The sequence below is a fragment of the Nasonia vitripennis genome, chromosome 2 (assembly GCF_009193385.2).
Source record: "Nasonia vitripennis strain AsymCx chromosome 2, Nvit_psr_1.1, whole genome shotgun sequence".
In the NCBI taxonomy this organism is placed as follows: domain Eukaryota; kingdom Metazoa; phylum Arthropoda; class Insecta; order Hymenoptera; family Pteromalidae; genus Nasonia; species Nasonia vitripennis.
The window spans coordinates 854,408-873,648 of NC_045758.1; the positions used below are offsets into that span (position 1 = coordinate 854,408).

General features: G+C 44.3%; 6 protein-coding genes across 13 annotated transcripts; 2 read left to right on the top strand and 4 right to left on the bottom strand.

The window, feature by feature from the left end:
- Positions 1-3: 3 nt before the first annotated feature.
- Positions 4-2,533, top strand: LOC100119185 (enoyl-CoA hydratase domain-containing protein 3, mitochondrial). Of its 2 annotated transcripts, XM_001604387.6 has the most exons (6): positions 4-212; positions 503-625; positions 994-1,167; positions 1,384-1,574; positions 1,649-1,809; positions 2,016-2,533. In XM_001604387.6, exons 1-6 carry the CDS (start codon positions 168-170, stop codon positions 2,246-2,248), a joined length of 927 nt encoding a protein of 308 aa, XP_001604437.1. In that variant the 5' UTR covers positions 4-167; the 3' UTR covers positions 2,249-2,533. The 2 variants fall into 2 exon arrangements, with proteins under 2 accessions (XP_001604437.1, XP_016839534.1); XM_016984045.2 differs by lacking the exon at positions 994-1,167 and having other exon boundaries at positions 30-212.
- Positions 2,390-4,350, bottom strand: LOC103317925. The gene is made up of 2 exons (XM_008218187.4): positions 3,041-4,350; positions 2,390-2,812 (listed from the first exon to the last, which is right to left on the bottom strand). Exons 1-2 carry the CDS (start codon positions 3,107-3,109, stop codon positions 2,522-2,524), a joined length of 360 nt encoding a protein of 119 aa, XP_008216409.1. The 5' UTR covers positions 3,110-4,350; the 3' UTR covers positions 2,390-2,521.
- Positions 4,351-4,472: 122 nt separating this feature from the next.
- On the bottom strand, positions 4,473-5,611 carry LOC103317926. Its single transcript, XM_008218189.3, has one exon. It carries the CDS (start codon positions 5,066-5,068, stop codon positions 4,487-4,489), a length of 582 nt encoding a protein of 193 aa, XP_008216411.1. The 5' UTR covers positions 5,069-5,611; the 3' UTR covers positions 4,473-4,486.
- A 22-nt stretch (positions 5,612-5,633) lies between these two features.
- LOC100119263 (barrier-to-autointegration factor-like) lies at positions 5,634-8,203 on the bottom strand. Of its 2 annotated transcripts, none has more exons than XM_008218190.4 (4): positions 7,818-8,203; positions 6,615-7,732; positions 6,037-6,188; positions 5,634-5,919 (listed from the first exon to the last, which is right to left on the bottom strand). In XM_008218190.4, the coding sequence occupies exons 3-4, from the start codon at positions 6,172-6,174 to the stop codon at positions 5,773-5,775; spliced, it is 285 nt and encodes a 94-aa protein (XP_008216412.1). In that variant the 5' UTR covers positions 6,175-6,188; positions 6,615-7,732; positions 7,818-8,203; the 3' UTR covers positions 5,634-5,772. The 2 variants fall into 2 exon arrangements, with proteins under 2 accessions (XP_008216412.1, XP_008216413.1); XM_008218191.4 differs by having other exon boundaries at positions 6,611-7,732.
- A 125-nt stretch (positions 8,204-8,328) lies between these two features.
- Positions 8,329-15,762, bottom strand: LOC100119298 (peroxisomal acyl-coenzyme A oxidase 3). Of its 5 annotated transcripts, none has more exons than XM_031922753.2 (13): positions 15,409-15,762; positions 11,765-11,992; positions 11,506-11,670; positions 11,253-11,408; positions 10,751-11,186; positions 10,498-10,670; positions 10,290-10,412; positions 10,064-10,184; positions 9,751-9,981; positions 9,507-9,661; positions 9,291-9,438; positions 9,059-9,213; positions 8,329-8,977 (listed from the first exon to the last, which is right to left on the bottom strand). In XM_031922753.2, the coding sequence occupies exons 2-13, from the start codon at positions 11,939-11,941 to the stop codon at positions 8,855-8,857; spliced, it is 2,163 nt and encodes a 720-aa protein (XP_031778613.1). In that variant the 5' UTR covers positions 11,942-11,992; positions 15,409-15,762; the 3' UTR covers positions 8,329-8,854. The 5 variants fall into 5 exon arrangements, with proteins under 5 accessions (XP_031778613.1, XP_008216414.1, XP_008216415.1 ...); XM_008218192.4 differs by having other exon boundaries at positions 11,497-11,670; XM_008218193.4 differs by lacking the exon at positions 15,409-15,762 and adding an exon at positions 12,580-12,950 and having other exon boundaries at positions 11,497-11,670.
- An 85-nt stretch (positions 15,763-15,847) lies between these two features.
- Positions 15,848-19,172, top strand: LOC100119325 (probable cytosolic iron-sulfur protein assembly protein Ciao1). Of its 2 annotated transcripts, XM_001603066.6 has the most exons (4): positions 15,848-16,147; positions 17,859-18,233; positions 18,372-18,642; positions 18,734-19,172. In XM_001603066.6, exons 2-4 carry the CDS (start codon positions 17,871-17,873, stop codon positions 19,003-19,005), a joined length of 906 nt encoding a protein of 301 aa, XP_001603116.2. In that variant the 5' UTR covers positions 15,848-16,147; positions 17,859-17,870; the 3' UTR covers positions 19,006-19,172. The 2 variants fall into 2 exon arrangements, with proteins under 2 accessions (XP_001603116.2, XP_008216418.1); XM_008218196.4 differs by lacking the exons at positions 17,859-18,233; positions 18,372-18,642; positions 18,734-19,172 and adding exons at positions 16,591-17,052; positions 17,142-17,753.
- The last annotated feature ends 69 nt before the right edge of the window (positions 19,173-19,241 follow it).

The following is a 19,241-nucleotide window of genomic DNA, read 5'->3' on the forward strand; positions in this document are numbered from 1 at the left end:
TATCAGTTCACGGCCCTGCCGCCGCTGCTCGCTCGTCGCTGCATCTCCCGCGGCGCGAGTGCACAACAGCTGATCGCGGCCGTACCGCCAGTGCGCGCACACGATAACAATTCGCGCAGAGCATTAGAGAGGAGCAGAGCGTCTATCCGCGCGATAGACCCAGCAACATGGCCTTGTACAGCGTTGGCCGCGTCTTCGCCGACCTCTCGCAGGTAAGCGACCTTCGCTATATTCCCTTGAACTTCTCATCTCGCTCTTTCTCTCTCTCTCTCTCTCTCTCTCTCTCTCTCTGGCCGCCTACGCCGCTGGCATAACCTCAAAGACGCGCGATAGGAGCAGTGCTATATAGCGTGTATATATATATATACATATATATATAGTGGATACGGCGCGCGCTCGCGCTATCGCCTTTTTCGTCGAGCCGCTGTACAGCCTGTATATACCGAGATTACCAAGTCGCTCAGAGAGACCATGTGCGTGTGTGTGTGCGTTTGTGTCGCAGGTGGGACGATCTATTACAAGGACGCTGGCGACCGGTAGGACTCTGCTCTCGTCTCAGCAGCAGCAGCAGCAGCAGCAGCAGAGTGGAGGAGACAAGTATGTGGAAATCGTGGAGACGCGCGGGGTTAGTGCGCCATTACTGTACTTTTGGCGAGGACTGCTCTTTGTTCAGCTCGTCGGCGTCGGGATCGGTTCGATGATCGGTGTTACGCGCGCTCGATTCGTGGAGCCTTAAATAACACATCGCGCAATCTTATCTACGTCCACGTAGAGAGTTTACACAACTCACACGAGCTGTGTGTGTATATAGTACACGCGATCTTCTCGGAATACAACTTCCAACGAGACATTACCATTCGTCAAATCTATCCCGATAACCGGCAATTAAATGTAAAACATTGTAAAAAAGCGCTGCTCGTCCATCCACGCGAAATCAGAATGGAAATTAGATAATGTCAATTTGCATACGATACCTCCCCGCCCCGCGCGTAGGTGAGGCGAATACAATTGACTCACCAGAAGACGAGAAATTCGCTGTCTTTGGAAATGATGAGCGCTATTCTGCGGAGCCTCGTCACCGACTCCGAGAACTCGAAGCTTCGGTCGATCCTCATCACAGCAGCGCCCGGCAACATATTCTCGGCTGGTCACAATCTCAAGGAACTGGTTGGTATACGCGCGCGACAAGTAAATTTATTCCAAAGGCTATGAAAAGTTATGAAATCTGACTGATAAATTATTCAAATTTTCCATACATTTGAAATTCAGTGCGTAATCTCAACGCTATAACGCGAAAAGCATGATCAAACACGATGATGTTCTGAGTTTGCCGAAAATATGGAATTCCTAAAAGTTCTACTTTTTCTCATTAAATAACTAAAGAGGTCGAGCGACGGAGAGGACCATCACCGATCGGTATTCGAGATGTGCGCCCAGCTGATGAAGGCCATAGACAAGAGTCCGGTACCGGTCATCGCCGCCGTCGACGGTCTGGCCGCAGCTGCGGGATGTCAGCTGGTCGCCGCCTGCGACATCGTTGTGTGCACCGAGAGGAGCAGCTTTTCCACTCCAGGGTATATAACCTTATAATTATTATACATATTTCGTCGACTGCTACATACTCGGTGAAAATCATTTCCATTTACAGGGCTAACTTTGGCATCTTCTGCTCGACCCCGGGAATACCGCTCATCCGCAACGTGCCTAGAAAAGTAGCGGCTCACATGCTGTTCACCGGATTACCGATCTCCGCGCAGGAGGCTTACCTGGCCGGTCTCGTTAGCAAAGTGGTGCCAACTGATATGCTCGGTGAGTGTGCCTTTCCCCCCCTCTCCCCTCCTCTCTTGCTCTTCCGCGTACGAGATTCAGTGTTCTGGAAAAAATACGCGCGCCCTGCACTTATCACGATTTATGATCTTTACACAGCGAGCGTGTATGCTCGAGACCCGCTATCGATATCGTGCTGACATAAATCGGGGCTTACCTCTCGGCTGATGCAATTTTTCGTTTCGCAGAGGAAGAAGTCAAGAAGATAACCGATGCCATCAACGAGAAGAGTCGGTCTGTCGTCAGACTGGGAAAGAGGTTCATACGGGAGCAGGTAGAGGTGGACGCTGACACGGCTTACTCGCTGGGAACCGAGATCATGGTTAACAATTTAAAGTTGAAGGATGCGCAGGAGGGCATTAAAAGTTTCAGCGAGAAACGAAGACCGTCCTGGACTCACGGGTATGAGAAGGATTCGTGATTGTTTTATTCGTATACTCATCGAAGGCTTCTGGAAGGGAGAATGCCATTTTTGTAAAAATGTACATAGACGCGCTTTTCTTACTATGTTGTCGTCATTCGTTAGTTTGTTTATGGCGATTCCCAGAGTTTTTATATGCGATGATGTAGAGTTTTCACTCGCAACATTTATTTAGGTCGAGATTAATAAAGTCGACTATAGTTTGAAAAGAATATTATGTTTATTGATTGTTGTTCATTATAACACTATTGTAAAAAGCTAAAATAAAATTTATCACAGAATATAGATTTTTCGACATAATCCATTTTGGTCTTTTCTATGACCTTTTGGACACTTGACACGTTTCGGAGCGTCGATAACTTTGCGCAGTTTGCATCCGCTTCTTCTCCAAGTGCGATATTCTTTAGAATGTAGATAGTCGAGATTAGAAGCTGCAGGCAACTCTGAAGTGGTTTTTACATAAGCTTGCACAACATTAACTTCTGTTTGAACATTTTGGTTCCCGGAGAATTCACGATCAACAGCACTGCTTTTCGTTGAATCTATATTGTTCTGCTGCACCAACTGGTTAAATAAAATAATTATTCTCTCTTAGTGCAAATAAGGATTTGTGTGTGTGTGTGTGTGTGATTAATGCACGATTAATTCTGTTTTACCAATCTTAAAAAAGAGCTAATTTTTAAAAATATTCACGCTTATGCAAAGAGTTTATAAGTATAGCAAGAAGCATTGCTATGTTTTAAAGGGCTTATTTGATCATTGTAAATTTATGAGAATATAATATACACCAACCTTGCCAGCCTTCACATCGCACAAAGAAAAAAGAACTAGAAAAATCAAGGCGTTTTTTAAGTACAACATTGTACTGTATAGTTACTGTACGGCAACTAGTAGATTGGGCAGTCAAAACTTTAGTAATCCAAAATCTGGATTGAAAGTTCTTATATACCTTGATTATGCACACTTATCTCAAAATTTTAGAATACATCAAATTAATATCAACGAAAAACTTGACTGGTATACACAACATTCTTTTGAGGTCATTGAGTTAGAAAGTATCTGATTTTAAATAGAGCAAATAGATATTATGTTAGAGGCAAACTTCATAGGTATAATCTAACCTATTATTATATTATTCATATTTTCCGTTATCATTTTATGCACCTTTACCATAGTGTATCAAGGGGTTGACGTATGCACCAAAAAAAATTTTCAAGCTGTTCTATTATGCAGACAATGAGTCGGAGGGAGAAAAATTATGAGAAGTTCGTCAACTATGACAAATATGAGTTTGTTAAATCAATTGGAAAATTATACATTAGAATAGTCTATATTCTCTGCCTATTACATACGTTTACTCAGTTACAAAGAAAAATGCAAATTTACTTTGTAAATCGTTTGAAAATGTACTTATCGCTCAAATTCGTTTTTCAAAGAGAAATAATTGTGCTTTTATTAATTCATCACCTGCCGATGAATTTTAATTTCTTTCCATTAAACCTCTGCTTTTTATCTTTTACTCAATTTTCTCAAGGCCTTTTAAAATAAAAGAACCAGCGAGACAGTCTTATTTTCTTTGGCAGCACCTGATCATACGAAAAAATGTATTTTTTAACATAAATGTAATTTATGTTTATTTTATTTGTTTGTTAGTACTTTACCCACATGAATATATATGAATAAAAGTAAGCAATTACAAGTGGATATTTATATATAGCTTACGGTTTAGTGTTATAAAGAAGGAATCCCGCAAATGGCAAACGCGTTGAACAGGTTTATGATTTTATATGCCTCTTGAAGACGCGACCAGCAGCAGCGGTGCAATAAAATTGCGGTCTTCCGGGCACCCCCGCAACGCCGCCGCTGTCGCATATATACCTGCAGCATATCGGCGTCGCTGTCATTTTCTCGATAAGCCTCAGTCTTTGATAATTATTAAATGTGCAAGTATAATTTATTCAACCATAAATAAATAACTTAAAATTAAGCAACTTACAATAAAATTTTCTCATAATAACTATAAACAGCATACTTTGTACAGCAAATCACGCACTAATATTTAGCTTCATTTTGAACAGTCATTTCAAAGTTGCACCTTCAAGCATACTTGTACTATAATTATCCCTATACGTTTCCTCAGACAACTAATTTCTCAATCATACAAATTTTATTACAAATTTTACATTATTCATTTATCACAACGTAGATTTATGGAGAATAAAACAAAAAAAAAATGAATCACAGCATTTTTCGGCACTTGCCCATCTTGTCCTTTCTGTAGCCAGAGTTGCATCTAATATTTGCAACAATAATTGATCTGGCAGATGCGTTAGGTTTGACTTGCACGAAATACACGTAGTTGTAAGTTCCATCTTCTGCCTTCTGCACAGCGGATTTTACACCTTCATCGGGTTGAAAGTTTGTCTGCGTTAGAAGGCTGTCGCTGAATGTGGAATCGACTTTTGGAAAATCTAAAGCTTTCTCGGATTTATCTGTCTTCTGGAAGGGATTATTCTCGCCGAATACAGAGCCGATTTTAGGAAAATCGGTGTCTTCTCTTTGTTGAAATATCGAATTGATACCAGGAAAGTCAAATCCACGCTTTATTTTCTCGTAAAATGGAAGACTGCCGCTGAATATGGAATCAATGGCTTCGCCCCCAGGAAGAGGCAATTTATTCTGCAACAGCTGTTTAAAGAAGAATATCTCGTTTTTAGTTGAATAGAGTAGAGAGATTTCAGAAGAGAGCGAATCCTCTCCCCGTATACATAATATCGCTAGGCAGAGAAAATAAATGTTGCTGCAAATGAAATTAGCCATTTCGATTTATCAGATCAGACTATTTTGCTTCACAGAATTCAAATTAATGTTAAGGAGATTTCAAGCACGATCGAGCAGAAACGATTTCGTCTATGGATATTCGTTTGCAAATATACACTCCGCGTCTTACTGAAATTGTTAATAGAAAAATTTCCTCGAGCCGAGATTATATTACGAGTAGCCCAACCGCGACTTCATACAGCAGGAATATGGTAATGGCAGCCTCTTACAAGCCGCTTAAATAATCACTTATCCCCGAATATTCCGAGCTGATTGAACTTGATAACGATTTCCCATATTTCGCGCAAAAATCGAGTAAACATTGTCTTGTTTGAACTACACCAGAGTTGCGCGCCTCGCACATAACGGTTACGTATGTTTGAAACATGCAAATTGATTATTTTCGGTACGATAACTTTGTTGACAGATTCTTCTCCATATTCAGTCCCGAAACGGCGCGTAAATCATGTTACATCAGACAGCTTGGCTGATATTTTAAATGGAAAACGTTTTTCGAGTATATGGCTATTGGGGTTGTTATTAAACACTGCAGAATAATAATAAATATAATAATCCATATGATTTTTTTTTTTTATTTGAAAATAGTAATGTAAGATATAAAGCTACGACATATCGATCGTACATCAAGATGCATAGAAGCTGAGTTTAAAAAAGATAATATAAAAGGACATTTGATTCGATGCTTAAAGGAAATTGCGTTGGTATTCCTGGAGGCTGTTGTAGGTATCGCCCGACTGCTTTTGGTTGGCGCCGACTTGGTCCTTCATCCATCCTTGGAAGCTAGCTTTGTTTTCGTCGCGTACCAAGTACTCTCCCAGGACATTCTTGGCCTGCGAAAACGATAGATATTCAAATTGCACGTATATGCGTGAACAATTCATAATATTCTATTTTGCACCGATCGAAAAAAAGAGCCTTGTTAAAAGTCAAATAAAAGAAAGCTTTACCTTGGAATAGCCGGATGTCTTCAAGCGTTCTCCAAGCACACCACCTACGCCGGGCAGGGCGTTGACGCTCTTGTTCCGCATCGGCTCGGAAGTGAAATCCCTGTGCTTCTGGGAAGTGGTAGGGTTGTTGTAACTCATGATTGCGAAAGTATCTGAAAATCAAAACGGATCAAGTTACCATTAAACTCATTTTTCAACTATAATATTTTAGCGATCGAGATAATGTAATGCCAATAAAATGCCATAAAATCAAAGAGCATATACATTCTTCGCGGTCTAAAAGCGTATTTTCACAGCTGAGCTTCCATTAATTTCGCGAATATGCAAATGTCTCTATTCCTTTCAAAGTCGATCAAATTGTTAATATTGGCTTTACATAATGTTCTAGTAATATTTTCGGATTCATTCGTTTTTTTTTTAACGCGCGTTTTTCCTTCTAGCATACGCGCCAAAGATTTATAGGGCAATTTTCAAATAGACCGATTCACACATACGAGCAAGCTCTGTGCAAATAATTTTTCGATTTGCCTAAGCACTGAGCACTACTATGAAGATAAGAGAATAAAAAACTTACGTACACACAATAGGATTGAAAATCCACGAGAGCTGAAGGGCAGGTCTGAACTGATCAAGATCTCGGGCGAGAATGAGTCGGATCGCAGGATGTCCTCTGGTAAGTAGTCGTTCGTACCGCTCGACTGACTGCAGCACGCATTGACACTTGCTCGCCCCGCGCTTGGGCCCTCGGACTTTATCGACGCCTTGTCCACAAAGCGCGTCCGAGAGATCGGAAAATTTATCCCGCTTTCGCTTTTTTTTTTACTTTATATGCGACTCGACGCTCGTATGCCTGCGCATTTAACCCCCTCCCTGGTTACTTATCGGTGCATTTTTTGCTTTAAGCGACGCGACCCCTGTAAACTCGCGCGCTCGCTTTCTCCCCCATTCGCAGTTTCTAATCCTAAGGATAATTCCGTCAGAGCTGCGTCTATTGGAAGTACTCGCGGCGGTGTATCTCGCCTTCGTACATCCGTTCTCACATTTTTATGCGAACTGGTAGCACCTTATCACTGCGATTATCGTTATATAATTCACTTTTTACTCGAGCCACTCGAGAGCAGCAGGAAAAACCATGGTGAAAAATCGAAGCGCAAAATCTGCTTTATCCAACCCGTGACACGTGCTTATTATAAGAATTGTTCACATACGATGGATTTAAAATTGTCTTCTATTCTCGCGGAAATCGCAACTTCTTTGGTGGTATAAAAAGAGATGATTTTCAAAATCTATTTTTAAAACAGCGTGAATACTATCAGTAGCATTGCCTTTATTCGATAAAACAAATCGTCACCAACTGCACCAGATCAACCTTTGTCATGGAAAGGAGAAATAAACTTTAAAAATTGAATTTCTCTTCGACTGCACAAATTCAGTTGTAAACTCGACGCAGGATGCCTCGAGCGTCTCGACGATACCGAAAAGTACCGTCTTTGTTCAGTCGAGCTGGAGGGCTAATAATGCTGCGCTTTGTGCGAGGTGACGCGCTCGGGTTTTCTGTTGACACTTGTTGCGCTTGGTCCGAGGTCTGGTTCATGTTCTCCTCGAGCTGATATAGGAGCTCCTGTTTCACGGCTTCCACGGATGCCAAAGTGGATTCCTTTGCCTCGGCGTCTGTGGAGTTTTGCTCCATTGTACGCTGCAACGAAAAATTTAATTTTTTCAATCGATTACTTCCTGAATTATTATACGCGCGATGATAACTTACTTCCACAAAGGCTTACCTGATCTTGTGAAAAATCGTTAGATGTACAATGGCGACGGAGAGGCAGATAAGATTGTGAAAATCGTCACACAAAACTGTGATAATTCTAAGAACCTCGATGTAAAATGGCAGTATAGATCAATTTAATCGAGTAAAAAAGCAATAAGACACATGGCAAAGCGAAGAAACTTGATCTCTCTATAATATATCGTACTGGACACTGCCTGGGCGTTGGAATACTGATATACTTATATACAAAACCATTTCCTTTCGGGCGCAATACACCTATCTTATCTTTAAAAGTATTTGCTTCTCTGAGAATCATTATAAGCCTCGTGCAATTGTGACATGCGCTGCTATCATAGCTTGATTTTATCGCTATGCATCTAGGCTGTTTCGGTGTGACCTTCGTTAGACTCATATTTCTGTTGTCAGTAATTTCAAGCGAATAATTTTACTTTCGAGATACTAGCAGCTCGTAGATCTCGGACTTAGGTGGTAGTGGAAGAGGAGGCAATTTAAAGTTTGCGCACGAGCAAATATCATTTTAATTGGTTCATACACTCGTCATCGACTGCCGATAGGAAGAATTTCACCAAAAACATGAACTCGCAAATGGTAATTTGTAAGTGTCAACGCTTATGTTTGGTGCACATTATTTATTAAAATATACATATATACCAATGATTAAAGCTTTTAAACTCTGGGATTTTTCATTCGAGTAAATAATTTATCTTAGACTTGCTTGGCAAAATTTAACGGATCATAAAAATAGAATACATTTTATAGTTAAATATTTCAAACTTGTTTTAAACAGCCACGTTTTATATGAAAAATAATATTCAATAATATACGTATAGTAGTAATAATATTAATAAGTATAATGATAAAATTAATAATACACGTATACAAAATATGCTAGATTTTGCATTAAAAAATGATTGTACTGTACATTGCATTTGTTGCGATATCAGCGGATATTTAACGTTTTGTTCATTTGCATGTTCACTTCAATACTCGATAAATTTCAAACTCATCATAACAATTATTTGTTTGTCAAAGCTTCGACAAAGGAATGTCCAAGGGCTTATCTGCCACTTCTATAAGTTCTTTCCACCAGCCTGCTCGTTCAGATCCACTTGGATAGCATCGGAAAGCTTCTTCCAGTCGTTCATAAACCTGGAAATTAAGCCAATACGTAAATTCCTGTCAAGTTTTATAGTAGTTAATAGTATAATAGTTTAAAGCGTGAAAGCGAACCTTTCCGTCCGACATGCCCAAAACCGAATTTAAAACAAAGTCCGGCGGTGCCAAAGCATCAGCTATTGCGACAGCTTCGGGTTTCAACTCATCACATAAAATCAAGATATTTTCTTTTACCATGTCAGCCATTTGAGGTCCAGTGCAGTAACCACCTAAAAATTGAACGTGAAAGTTGAACATATAAATAATAAATATAAATTTTTTTCCAAATGTTGCGTAGTATACGAACCTTGATAGAATGTGGATAAGTGTTTTTCAAGACAGGTCAGGGAATACATTAATACCAGCTTATCAAGTACGTTTTTCAGACTCCTAGCTTCTTGACTAGGAGGTAGTAAATTGTTTATTCTAGCGGTGCAATAATTTAACACGATCATCTAAAAAATTAAATTTATCTACATAAGTAAATTCGTCTATATTAAAATCTCGCAAGTTTGAAATATACCTCCGCGTAAGCTCTGGAAAGAGTAGCTGCTCTATATACTTGAGATTTACTACGGGCGGTGAAATTGCTTACACCCTTGGCCACCTCTTCCTCGTATCTTCTCTGCGTTTCAATGACCAGCCACGTTATCAGCCACTCGTAAGCCTCTCTGATGACTGAAAATGTGCAAATATATTCTTTATAGTATATAAACATTCAAAATAGGATAATCGATTATAGAGCAACTTGCTCGTAGAGTTCTTACACTCCATCGTCAACCTCGCTTTTCTTCTAGGATCAAATTTATTACGAATGATCGAAGGCCCTTCAATCAGGAATCTGACCGAAGCCAAGGGGCTGACTATGGTTGAACCACCTTGCAGGTCATTCCACTGTCGCAGGATCCAGTTACTGGTCTGTTGTACTAGTACATTGTTGTCGCCTTCGTAAGTGACCGTAGGTTCGTGATTGACAGCCATGTCCCCCAATGCCGCGGCTAAACATAAAAAAGTAAAATTTCAACAAAATTTCTCATTTTTATTCGTACGAGGATGCAAGTGCAAGGAGGAGTAGTTTACCTTTATGATACCCATGTCCTCCGCATGCCTCTCTGCACTCCCTTATCGCATCTCGACACGTCCACGTGATCAATGGCTTGATTGCCGATACTATAGAGTGAATCTCAGAAACGATTTGACTCTGCAAATAAAAAGCGCTCATTAATCATGAAAAATTTTGAAAATCAAATATCTGTAAAAAGATGTATCCCCAAAAAAAAAAAAAAAAAAAAAAAAAAAATCTTACGAGATTCGGAATATTCGCTCCTTCCATCGACTTCTGCACATTCTCCAAATATACATTCGTGAATTCCGACATAAACAGTCTAAATACACAGGCTGCTGCCAAGTAAGGGAAGAGTCTCCATTGCTGCAGATGATAAAAATATATCAGTACAATATTGCTCAGCAACGTCATACAAGTAGTGGAAAAACGTCGATTCTAATATACCCACATGAAGTTCGTACTCGATTATTGGAGTTTCCTCATTGGCCGACGAATGCGAAGTAGAAAACTGCTTCCTTACTGCGGCGTAACGGATAGCTATAACTGCGGCAGCTCCGAGTCTGTTAGTCGACTCTTGGCAAATACCCATTCGACCAGCAGACAAGTTTTCCAGAACGGCGCCTATTGATTTTTCATTCTCACAATTAACACAAGTCAAATTCGTTGAAGAATCAGGGCAAACACAATCTCAATTTACTCACCTAAAATTCGTTGAGGGTCCGAGAAAGAACTCTCAAACTCCCCCTCGGGCGTGACGTCGCCCGTTCGGTTCAGCAAGTTCTCCTTTGGTATCCTGTAGCTATTGAACATTATGTAACCGTTGTCGATGCCATTGAGTCCGTTCTTCTCGCCAAGGTCGCCTATTATCACGCCTGGGTAAGTAAGATAGGTCTTCGGGTCTCTCACGGGGACGATGAACGCGTGAAGACCGTGACAGGTTTGCTGAGCCATCAGCTTGGCAAACACAATGGCCACCGTGGCAGTTTTACCGAGGTTGCCGACCCAACACTTGGCGGCCTGAAAATCCGGCGTGTGGAGCATGAAGCTCTGGGTCTTGGGATCGTACGTGGCCGTGGTGCGCATCATCTTTGTGTTGCTTCCGTGACCGACTTCCGTAAGAGCGAAGCAGCCCAGCAGCTGTAAAATGTGAATATTTAGAATAAGACATCTCTAACGGTTGAGAAGGCATCATGTTGCACGCACCTGTTTATTCCAAACCGCGTGGAAAATCGGATGATGACGCTCGGTACCCAAGCTCAGAATCGTGTTGCCGAACAGGTAGACCCCGAGGGCGATTTTCACGGACAGATTCGGATCGAGCATGCAAGTAGCTTCGTTCAGAGTCATCATGAATCCTGTCTGTATGGATAAGGCAGATTTGATTCAAGTTTCCACGTGTACGATAACAGCGGGGGAGAAGGAGACAGAAGCAAAAAAAAGTCCGCACCGAAATTACCTTAATTCGATAGTTCAACTGACTTATATTTCCAGGCAGAAGCTTCTGGTGATGAAGTCGAGACAGCTGTCGGGCAGCTCGTCTCTTTTGCTCGTCGGCCGACGGAGTCACGCCATTCGTCGGGTGGAACTCTGGGTCGGCCTCCATCGCCTTCCAGAGTCGCATCTACGGGTAATTTCAATTCACCTTTATTTTTGCCTTATAAGGCAAGTATACTAAACAGTATCAGTATCGGTAGAATCATCATCGTCAGGCGTACCTTGAGTCGGATTTTGTCCGGGTCCTCGAGAACGATCCTCAGTCGCTTCCAGCAAAACGAGGCGGAGGCTCGATACTTGAGAAGCTCACCTCCGGGCGGCATGTCCTCGAGCCACCGGATGTCCTCCTGGAAGATCTGTCTCGTCTGCGACGGCTTCATCGTGCTCGGAGCCGGCATCGCTGCCTCGCTCTCTCACTTTCGCTCGAACTGCAGGGAATTCGATTTTACCTGCGCCAAACGAAAAATCGTTGCAATTTGCATTGCAAATCAGTTGCTTTTTCTCGCTTTCCGTACGTACACGCGACAGCTATTTTTGAAAATCGAGCTTGAACGCGTATGCGCTGTGCGAGTTCCTGCACTATCGCTGGGACTTTTTAAGAGCCTTTTAATCACTAGCTCTGACTCATTAGGCGAACTGAGCGATCGATAGGAAAACGCGACGTTTGATAAGTCATTATGCAGTCGAGAAGAATGTTATCTCTGAACTTGACGCGAAAGTAGACGCGCGCGCACGCACACGCGCGCCTGTGTGTGTGTGCGTGACGAGGAAGGTGATTCAACGAGATAATGCTCGTACGATGCCAGTACACGCAGACGGTTCGGTGTATGTTGATATGGCGTGTCACAATGGCCCAGCCTGCGGTATATTCGGGCTTATCGATTTTTTTCTTCGTTTTGTCGAAAACGAACGCCACGCGTGCGCTAATTTCACGAGCCGACACATCAGCTCCCTGTCAACTACAGCAGCAAGACAGCGCTGAACAAACGAGACTCCCGCCTGCAGAATCGCGCGGTGTAATTCGGTGGACACTTACCAATTGAGCCGGACAATCAGCAGCAATGTATATACGCCAGCGAAGGCAGTATATTAAGAGACAGCTTTCAATTACTTATTGGCCGTGGTAGGCGGGATCGGCAGCGCGCACGTGCTACCAGCTTATGCTGCTGGCATTACTCTCTATACACGGATAGCTCGGACGTCATCGAGTCGACTTTCCTTTGCGCTTGACGAGTCCCGATCCGTAATTGTCGAGCCGACACTGTTTTCTCGCATCCGAATTCTCCCCTTAAGTTAATAAACAATTGACGAATGCGATGCGATTACTTACGCGCCGAGAGAAAGGGCGAAAACTCGATTTTCAGCCGGCAACGTGAGCCGAGCTCCTCTCGATGGAACACGGAAGCAGAACTAACCGACCGGCCGAATAGAAACTGTACAGTCTCGCTCGCCGAATTACCTCAAGGCCGGCCCTCCCTTTCTCTCTAGCGTACATACATACACACGTCTGAGCATACGAATTACGATACACACACACGACACGTATGCATACACGCGAAGAAGAGCCGAATTGCTAGAGGTGCGTATATAGGACGGCCGCTGATCGCGCGATCCTCGCGCCACACAGCAGAAACTGTATACGTATAGCCGTCCTCGCGTGTATACGATATGATGCCACCGCATACACCGGCGGATTTCGCGGAAGCCGATCAGGTGGTTCCTGTAGCGTAACTCGTGAGGAGATTCATTGATGATTGCGCGGGAACACCTGCTGCAGCTCTGCGCGTCTTTCTATGCGAATTTACGATCGGAATATTTTCGCGATACCTTGATTTTAGCAGATAAAGCTGGATATACAGTGCGATTTGACTTATCGCTCGTTCTCCCCCCCCCCCCCCCCCCCCTAGTTTCGCCTTTTTATCTCTCAACGCTCGCTCAAAGCTGATTCAGCGCTCGCTGCTATATATGCTTGAAAGGCGAAGCGATATATTCACGCTTACATCACCGGCGCGCTTTTCGGTTACGATAACACGATGATCTCTTCCGACCGATGATCAAAATCGCTCGTATTATACTTTTAAGATATAAAAATATATACATCAATAGTCAGTTATAGGTATAGGAAGGTGCGCTATGCGTTACCGGGAAAATCGAACGCGCACGACCTCATCCTTCCTGGAAGGAATGCTCGGTGAAAAAGTCACTGTATAACAGCATCGAGTGCGACTATTCCGCGAAAGGTGGGATATTGGACGCAGCTACCGCAATCTGTCTCTTTCCGCCAGTTCCTCGCGTCGGGACTTTTTGTCTCCCCCGCTCTCGTACGCGGACGCGGCTATGGAGTTTTTGTCGGACATAAGTAGATATTCAATATTCATGTGAAATTCATGGCTTTTGCGAAAATCAATTTTTCTGCTCGTTTTTCTGCTCCTTTTTCTGCTCGTTCGCAGTCGCGATTGTTTTAAACATTTCTAGTCCGTCACAGTCGTAAAGATAACTCCTGCGGTAGGATTTTTTATAAAATTCGCATTTTTGCTGGTTAAAATGAGAATAAACAAACGGACGAAATAGACGCGATAGACTCGCTAGACTAATGAAGCCATCGGGTGTGCGCGGTTCACTTATCGATCTATAAAGTGTTTAACGCACAATATCACTTATAGCCGCGCGGCGCTGGTTACAAGCGAGATATACTTACTCAATACACCCGCTGATTATAATACAAAGCACTCATCCGCGCGCTGTAATTTCCGCTGACGAACTGCAGCTGATTAACAGCTGATCGAGCAGCAGCAGCCGCGAACGCCCTTTGACGATCATCCGAGTTTACCACTGCGTGTGAACTGTGCAGTAAATTTGCAACGAGTATTTACGAGGAAGCGTTTCACGCGAGCTTCAAGGCTGCGAATAAAATAGATATACGCATATCCGGGTAATCGGAAAAAAGTGTCTAACAGCTCCTGCAAATTTAATGCCGGCGAGTTTCTCCGCAGTATTTCCGAGAATCGACAAGGCCCGTCGATATAATAAATAAGAGTGTGTCTCCGCGGCCGATATCGCGTACGCGAAAACCATAGACAATTTTCCGGAAAATGTTTCGCGCACGCTACTAATCAATCTTTCGCGCGCGCTAAATCTGTCGCGCACGCTAGAATAGTATATTATATCACGGGAGCCGAAAATTGCAATTAAAGTTTGCATATTTTGAGGTTAGAGTGGTATAAATGAACTTTTTTTTTTTAGCAATTCTTTCGCGTGCGCTAAAGTGCTCCAAATTTTCTTGTAAGAATTAGCGAACGGAGTACTTGTATGAGAGATGGAGCGAGAGATTTTCGCATACGCTAGAGTTTTTCTTGTTTAGGCAATTCTTTCGCGTACGCTAAAGTGCTCTACATTTCCTATATATAAAAGAAGCAACAGGAGTGACTTATGAAGGATGAATGGAACATCTCTATGTATAAGTACTCCGTTTGCTTCTTATAAGAAAATTTGGAGCACTTTAGCGCGACAGATTTAGCGCACGCGAAAGGTTGATTAGTAGCGCACGCGAAATTTTCCCGGAAAGTTTGTTAGTTGATTTCGCACACGCTACAAAGTTTTCGCGTGCGCGATATCGGCCGCGGAGACACACTCAATAAATAATAACTCTGTTGTACACGGCGAAACAGTGCTTTACCTCGGATTGCTTCATTTTTGCACAGGCCGCGAAACAATGACCGAATGATCATCATCGAAAATCCGAAACTGCAGACTTTCGAGGTTATCCCTCCCTGTAACTTCGTGCCCCAAAAACTACCGGCGCTCTGCTCGCGCGAAAACCAGTGCCAATCAATCCACCTCTGTATAGGTATAAGGTGTAACTCACCTCTATAGCGTATACGCTCGAATTCTCGAAAACGGAGCAGCGCCGGCGCAGAACACTCTTCCAGCTCGATGCCCGGAAAGTAGGTCCTTGATCTACGCTGCAACCGGTCCTTCGAATTTTCGTCAGCTGATCGCTCGATTACGATGAGCCGTTGGCGCTTCCGCACAGCCTCGCGACGGCACTATACTCGAGAAGGATACTGCACACTCAAAGGGGCGAGCCGACGCGACACTTGTTCCTCGCTCCGCGGAAGGAGTGGCGGAAGAACAGCCGAGCGCGCGTTTTCTCGCTCCTTTCCTTCCATTTTAGCGCGACTCTGGAAGGGCGACAATCAATCAAGGGGTTCGCCTATGCGAACTACTCGCTCCGCTGGTCCCCACCCCATCGCTTCGCGCGGCGGTCGAACGGCGCGCGCACGTGTGGCGCTCGTCGTCACTCGCGGTACAAGCATCTGCAGGGATCGCTGCTCTGCTATATCTCGAGAAGTGTTGTACCGACCGAGGAAGAGGTTCAAAGTTGAGACTTATTGAGACAGTAGCGCGTGCGGTTGCTTTTCCAGGAGAAGAGAAGTGTGTTCTTCTGCGCGGCGATGCGCACATTGTTTTGTCACACTCACAGGTGACTGATAGCGGAGATTGTTCTTTTCGCCGAAGGTGAGCGAGATAATGTCCTGGATTTGAGGGGGAGATTGGTTGGCTGGACTGTCGATCGTTGCTTCGCCTGCTGGAATTTATTTTAGGTGAGTTACTGACTCCGACATAACCTAGCGTTATTTACATCGAATTTGTGTTAATAAATTTCCACGCTTCACAACGGGTTTTGCGTGTCGTAGGATTCTTCTCTTGTTTATTTTGTCGCGCGCTCTCTCTATCTCTCTCTATCTCTCTCTCTACCAACTTTCGTTCAACCGCGTTCAAACGAGATTATGATAATTTATCGACGATCTCGATACTCTTCTTTACGACGTTAGGCATCTCAAAGTGGCTCGCTTTTATTGAAAAGCTGTGACGCATCATAATCAATGCCCATTTTTTACTGATTATGATTCTGTGTTTACATAACACTCGGTCTTGTTGTAAGATCGTGTGGCTTGCAAATGTTCCCTTTCTACTTTGTGTCACAGCCAAGTTTTGTCAGGGATAGATTAACAGAGATAACAACTAGCCCGTATACTTGTTTCAGGTAAATATGGGCGTGCTGGAACTGCAGCAAAGCCTGGTTGGACACAAAGGGAGAGTTTGGAACGTTTGCTGGCACCCCTCGGGTGAATCCATAGCCTCGTGTGGCGAGGACAAGACTATTAGAATATGGATGCACGACAAGTCCAAGTGGATCATTAAGACAATACTGACCGAGGGACACACAAGGACTATAAGAGAAGTTTCCTGGTCACCCTGTGGTAATTACATAGCATCCGCGAGTTTTGATGCAACAGTGGCTATCTGGGACCAAAAATCTGGACAGTTTGAGTGTAATACCACACTGGAGGGCCATGAAAATGAAGTCAAGAGTGTCAGTTGGTCTGTCAGTGGTCAGTTGTTGGCAACCTGCAGTCGAGACAAGTCTGTCTGGGTTTGGGAGATCACAGACGACGAGTACGAGTGCGCTGCTGTTATAAATGCCCACACGCAGGATGTAAAGAAGGTAACAACATCTCACAGAATTCATCAAAATTGCATGCCACGTTGGTTACAGTATTTTCGTCAATATTAATCATTTTCGAATGTTTGTAGGTGAGGTGGCACCCAGAAAAGGACATCCTCGCATCGGCGAGCTACGACGACACGGTAAAGATCTTCAAGGAGGACACAGCCAGCAGCGACTGGATCTGTGTGTCGACCCTCGCCTCGCATACTTCCACTGTCTGGAGCTTGTCGTTCAACAACAGGGGCGACAGACTGGTGACGTGCAGCGACGACAAGAGCTTGAAAATCTGGCAACAGTACGAACCCGGCAACGAGATGGGCATCCCCACGCCGGACGACGAGCCGGTCTGGAAGTGTGTTTGCACCCTATCGGGCTATCATTCCAGAACCGTCTACGACGTGGACTGGTGCAAGAGGACCGGCCTCATTGTCACGGCCTGCGGTGATGACATAATCCGCGTCTTCCGCGAGGAGAGCGATTCCGACAAGCACCAACCGACCTTCAGTCTGGTCTGCAGTATGGAAAACGCGCACACGCAGGACGTCAACTGCTCGCAGTGGAATCCCAGTGTGCCTGGCTTGATCGCGTCGGCGAGCGATGATGGTTCAGTCAAAGTCTGGGCTTACAACGATTGATTCTTGTACAAATTCTGTATATTACATGGAAATATATACTTTTATTGTTATTTTCTATTAAAACTCGTCTTGCATTCCGTCGAGCCTTGACCCTGTAAATCCTCGTTCACTGTCCGACAATAATTCTGCAAAGGTAATCTAGCATGGAAATCATATTCTCTGTTCTAGCTAAGCTGATAAATGATTAACACTTTATCAAGAAGGGTAGTTCAAGTTGCGCGCCAATCACCTCTCATCTCTCATAACGCACCAAGTTTGGTAAAAGCTCGAACGATGAACACTGGCAACAAGAAGGGCTTGTCGCTCAATCAGGTGCTCAAAGCTCTGCATTCTTTCGCCAACCCATCGCTCGCCGCCTCGTGGGACAACGTCGGCTTGCTCATCGAGCCTACCGAGCCGAAGAATATCTCTCACATTCTTTTGACCAACGACTTGACCGAGGATGTCATGCAGGAAGCCGTGGAGCTGCAGGTCGACATGATCATCTCGTACCATCCTCCGATATTTGCGCCACTCAAGTCGGTGACCACGAGAACGTGGAAGGTAGGCATATTTATTTATTTAACAAGCGCCAACAGCGCTTGCGTTGCGCAACGGCTCCGCGCGGAGTGCACTTCCTCATCAAGCAGTCGGACGCTCATGTTTGACGATTGCATAATGCAACGATTGTCTCGCTTGCAGGAGCGCATTGCGGCCAAGTGTCTGGAGAACAGAATAGCTCTGTACTCGCCGCACACAGCCTTCGACTGCATCCGCGGAGGAGTGAACGACTGGCTGGCCGGGGCTTTCAAGCACAAAGAGAGCCACCCCATCGAGCCGTCGGTGGAGCCGCAGAACGGCATGGGAAGGTTCATCGTGCTCCAGGACAAGATCAGCATAGGCGAGGCTGTCGAGCTGGTGAAAAAGCAGACCGGCCTGCCGCACGTCCGCCTGGCACGCGCCAGAGGCTCCAGTATGCACTTCTGTCGCTATTAATTGTTCGTCGCTCGAGTAGCGTGTGGACTAGTAATGGCTTGTCATCTATTTTTATCATCTATTTTTAGACGGCTCCATAAGCAAAATCGGCCTCTGCGCCGGATCGGGTGCTTCGGTGCTCAAAGGCTTATCGGCCGATCTGTACGTGACCGGCGAGATGCTGCACCACGACATCCTCGACGCGGTGCACGGGGGCGCCAGCGTAATCCTGACCAACCACTCGGACTCGGAGCGAGGCTTCCTCAAGGCCGTGTTCGCGCAGAAGCTCACCTCGCTGCTGCAGGACAACGTGGTGGTGAGCGTGTCCGAGCAGGACGAGGATCCGCTCAAGACTGTCTGAGAGAGGGGAGCTTCGCCGTGCTTTTTTCTTACCGGTCCCTGTGAATAAGTTAGCTGCGACGATGGAGCTTTAAATCATCGTTACGCGTGAATTACGCAATTTACGAGCTTTCTTTTATCAGATATTTGTTAATTCCTCGAAATAAAGCCAAACATTGAGCGCAAAAATCGGCCTCGTTTCTCGCCGAGAAACTGGGTCAGCGGCGCTGATTTCCCGCAGACCTCGTCCGCTCGTTT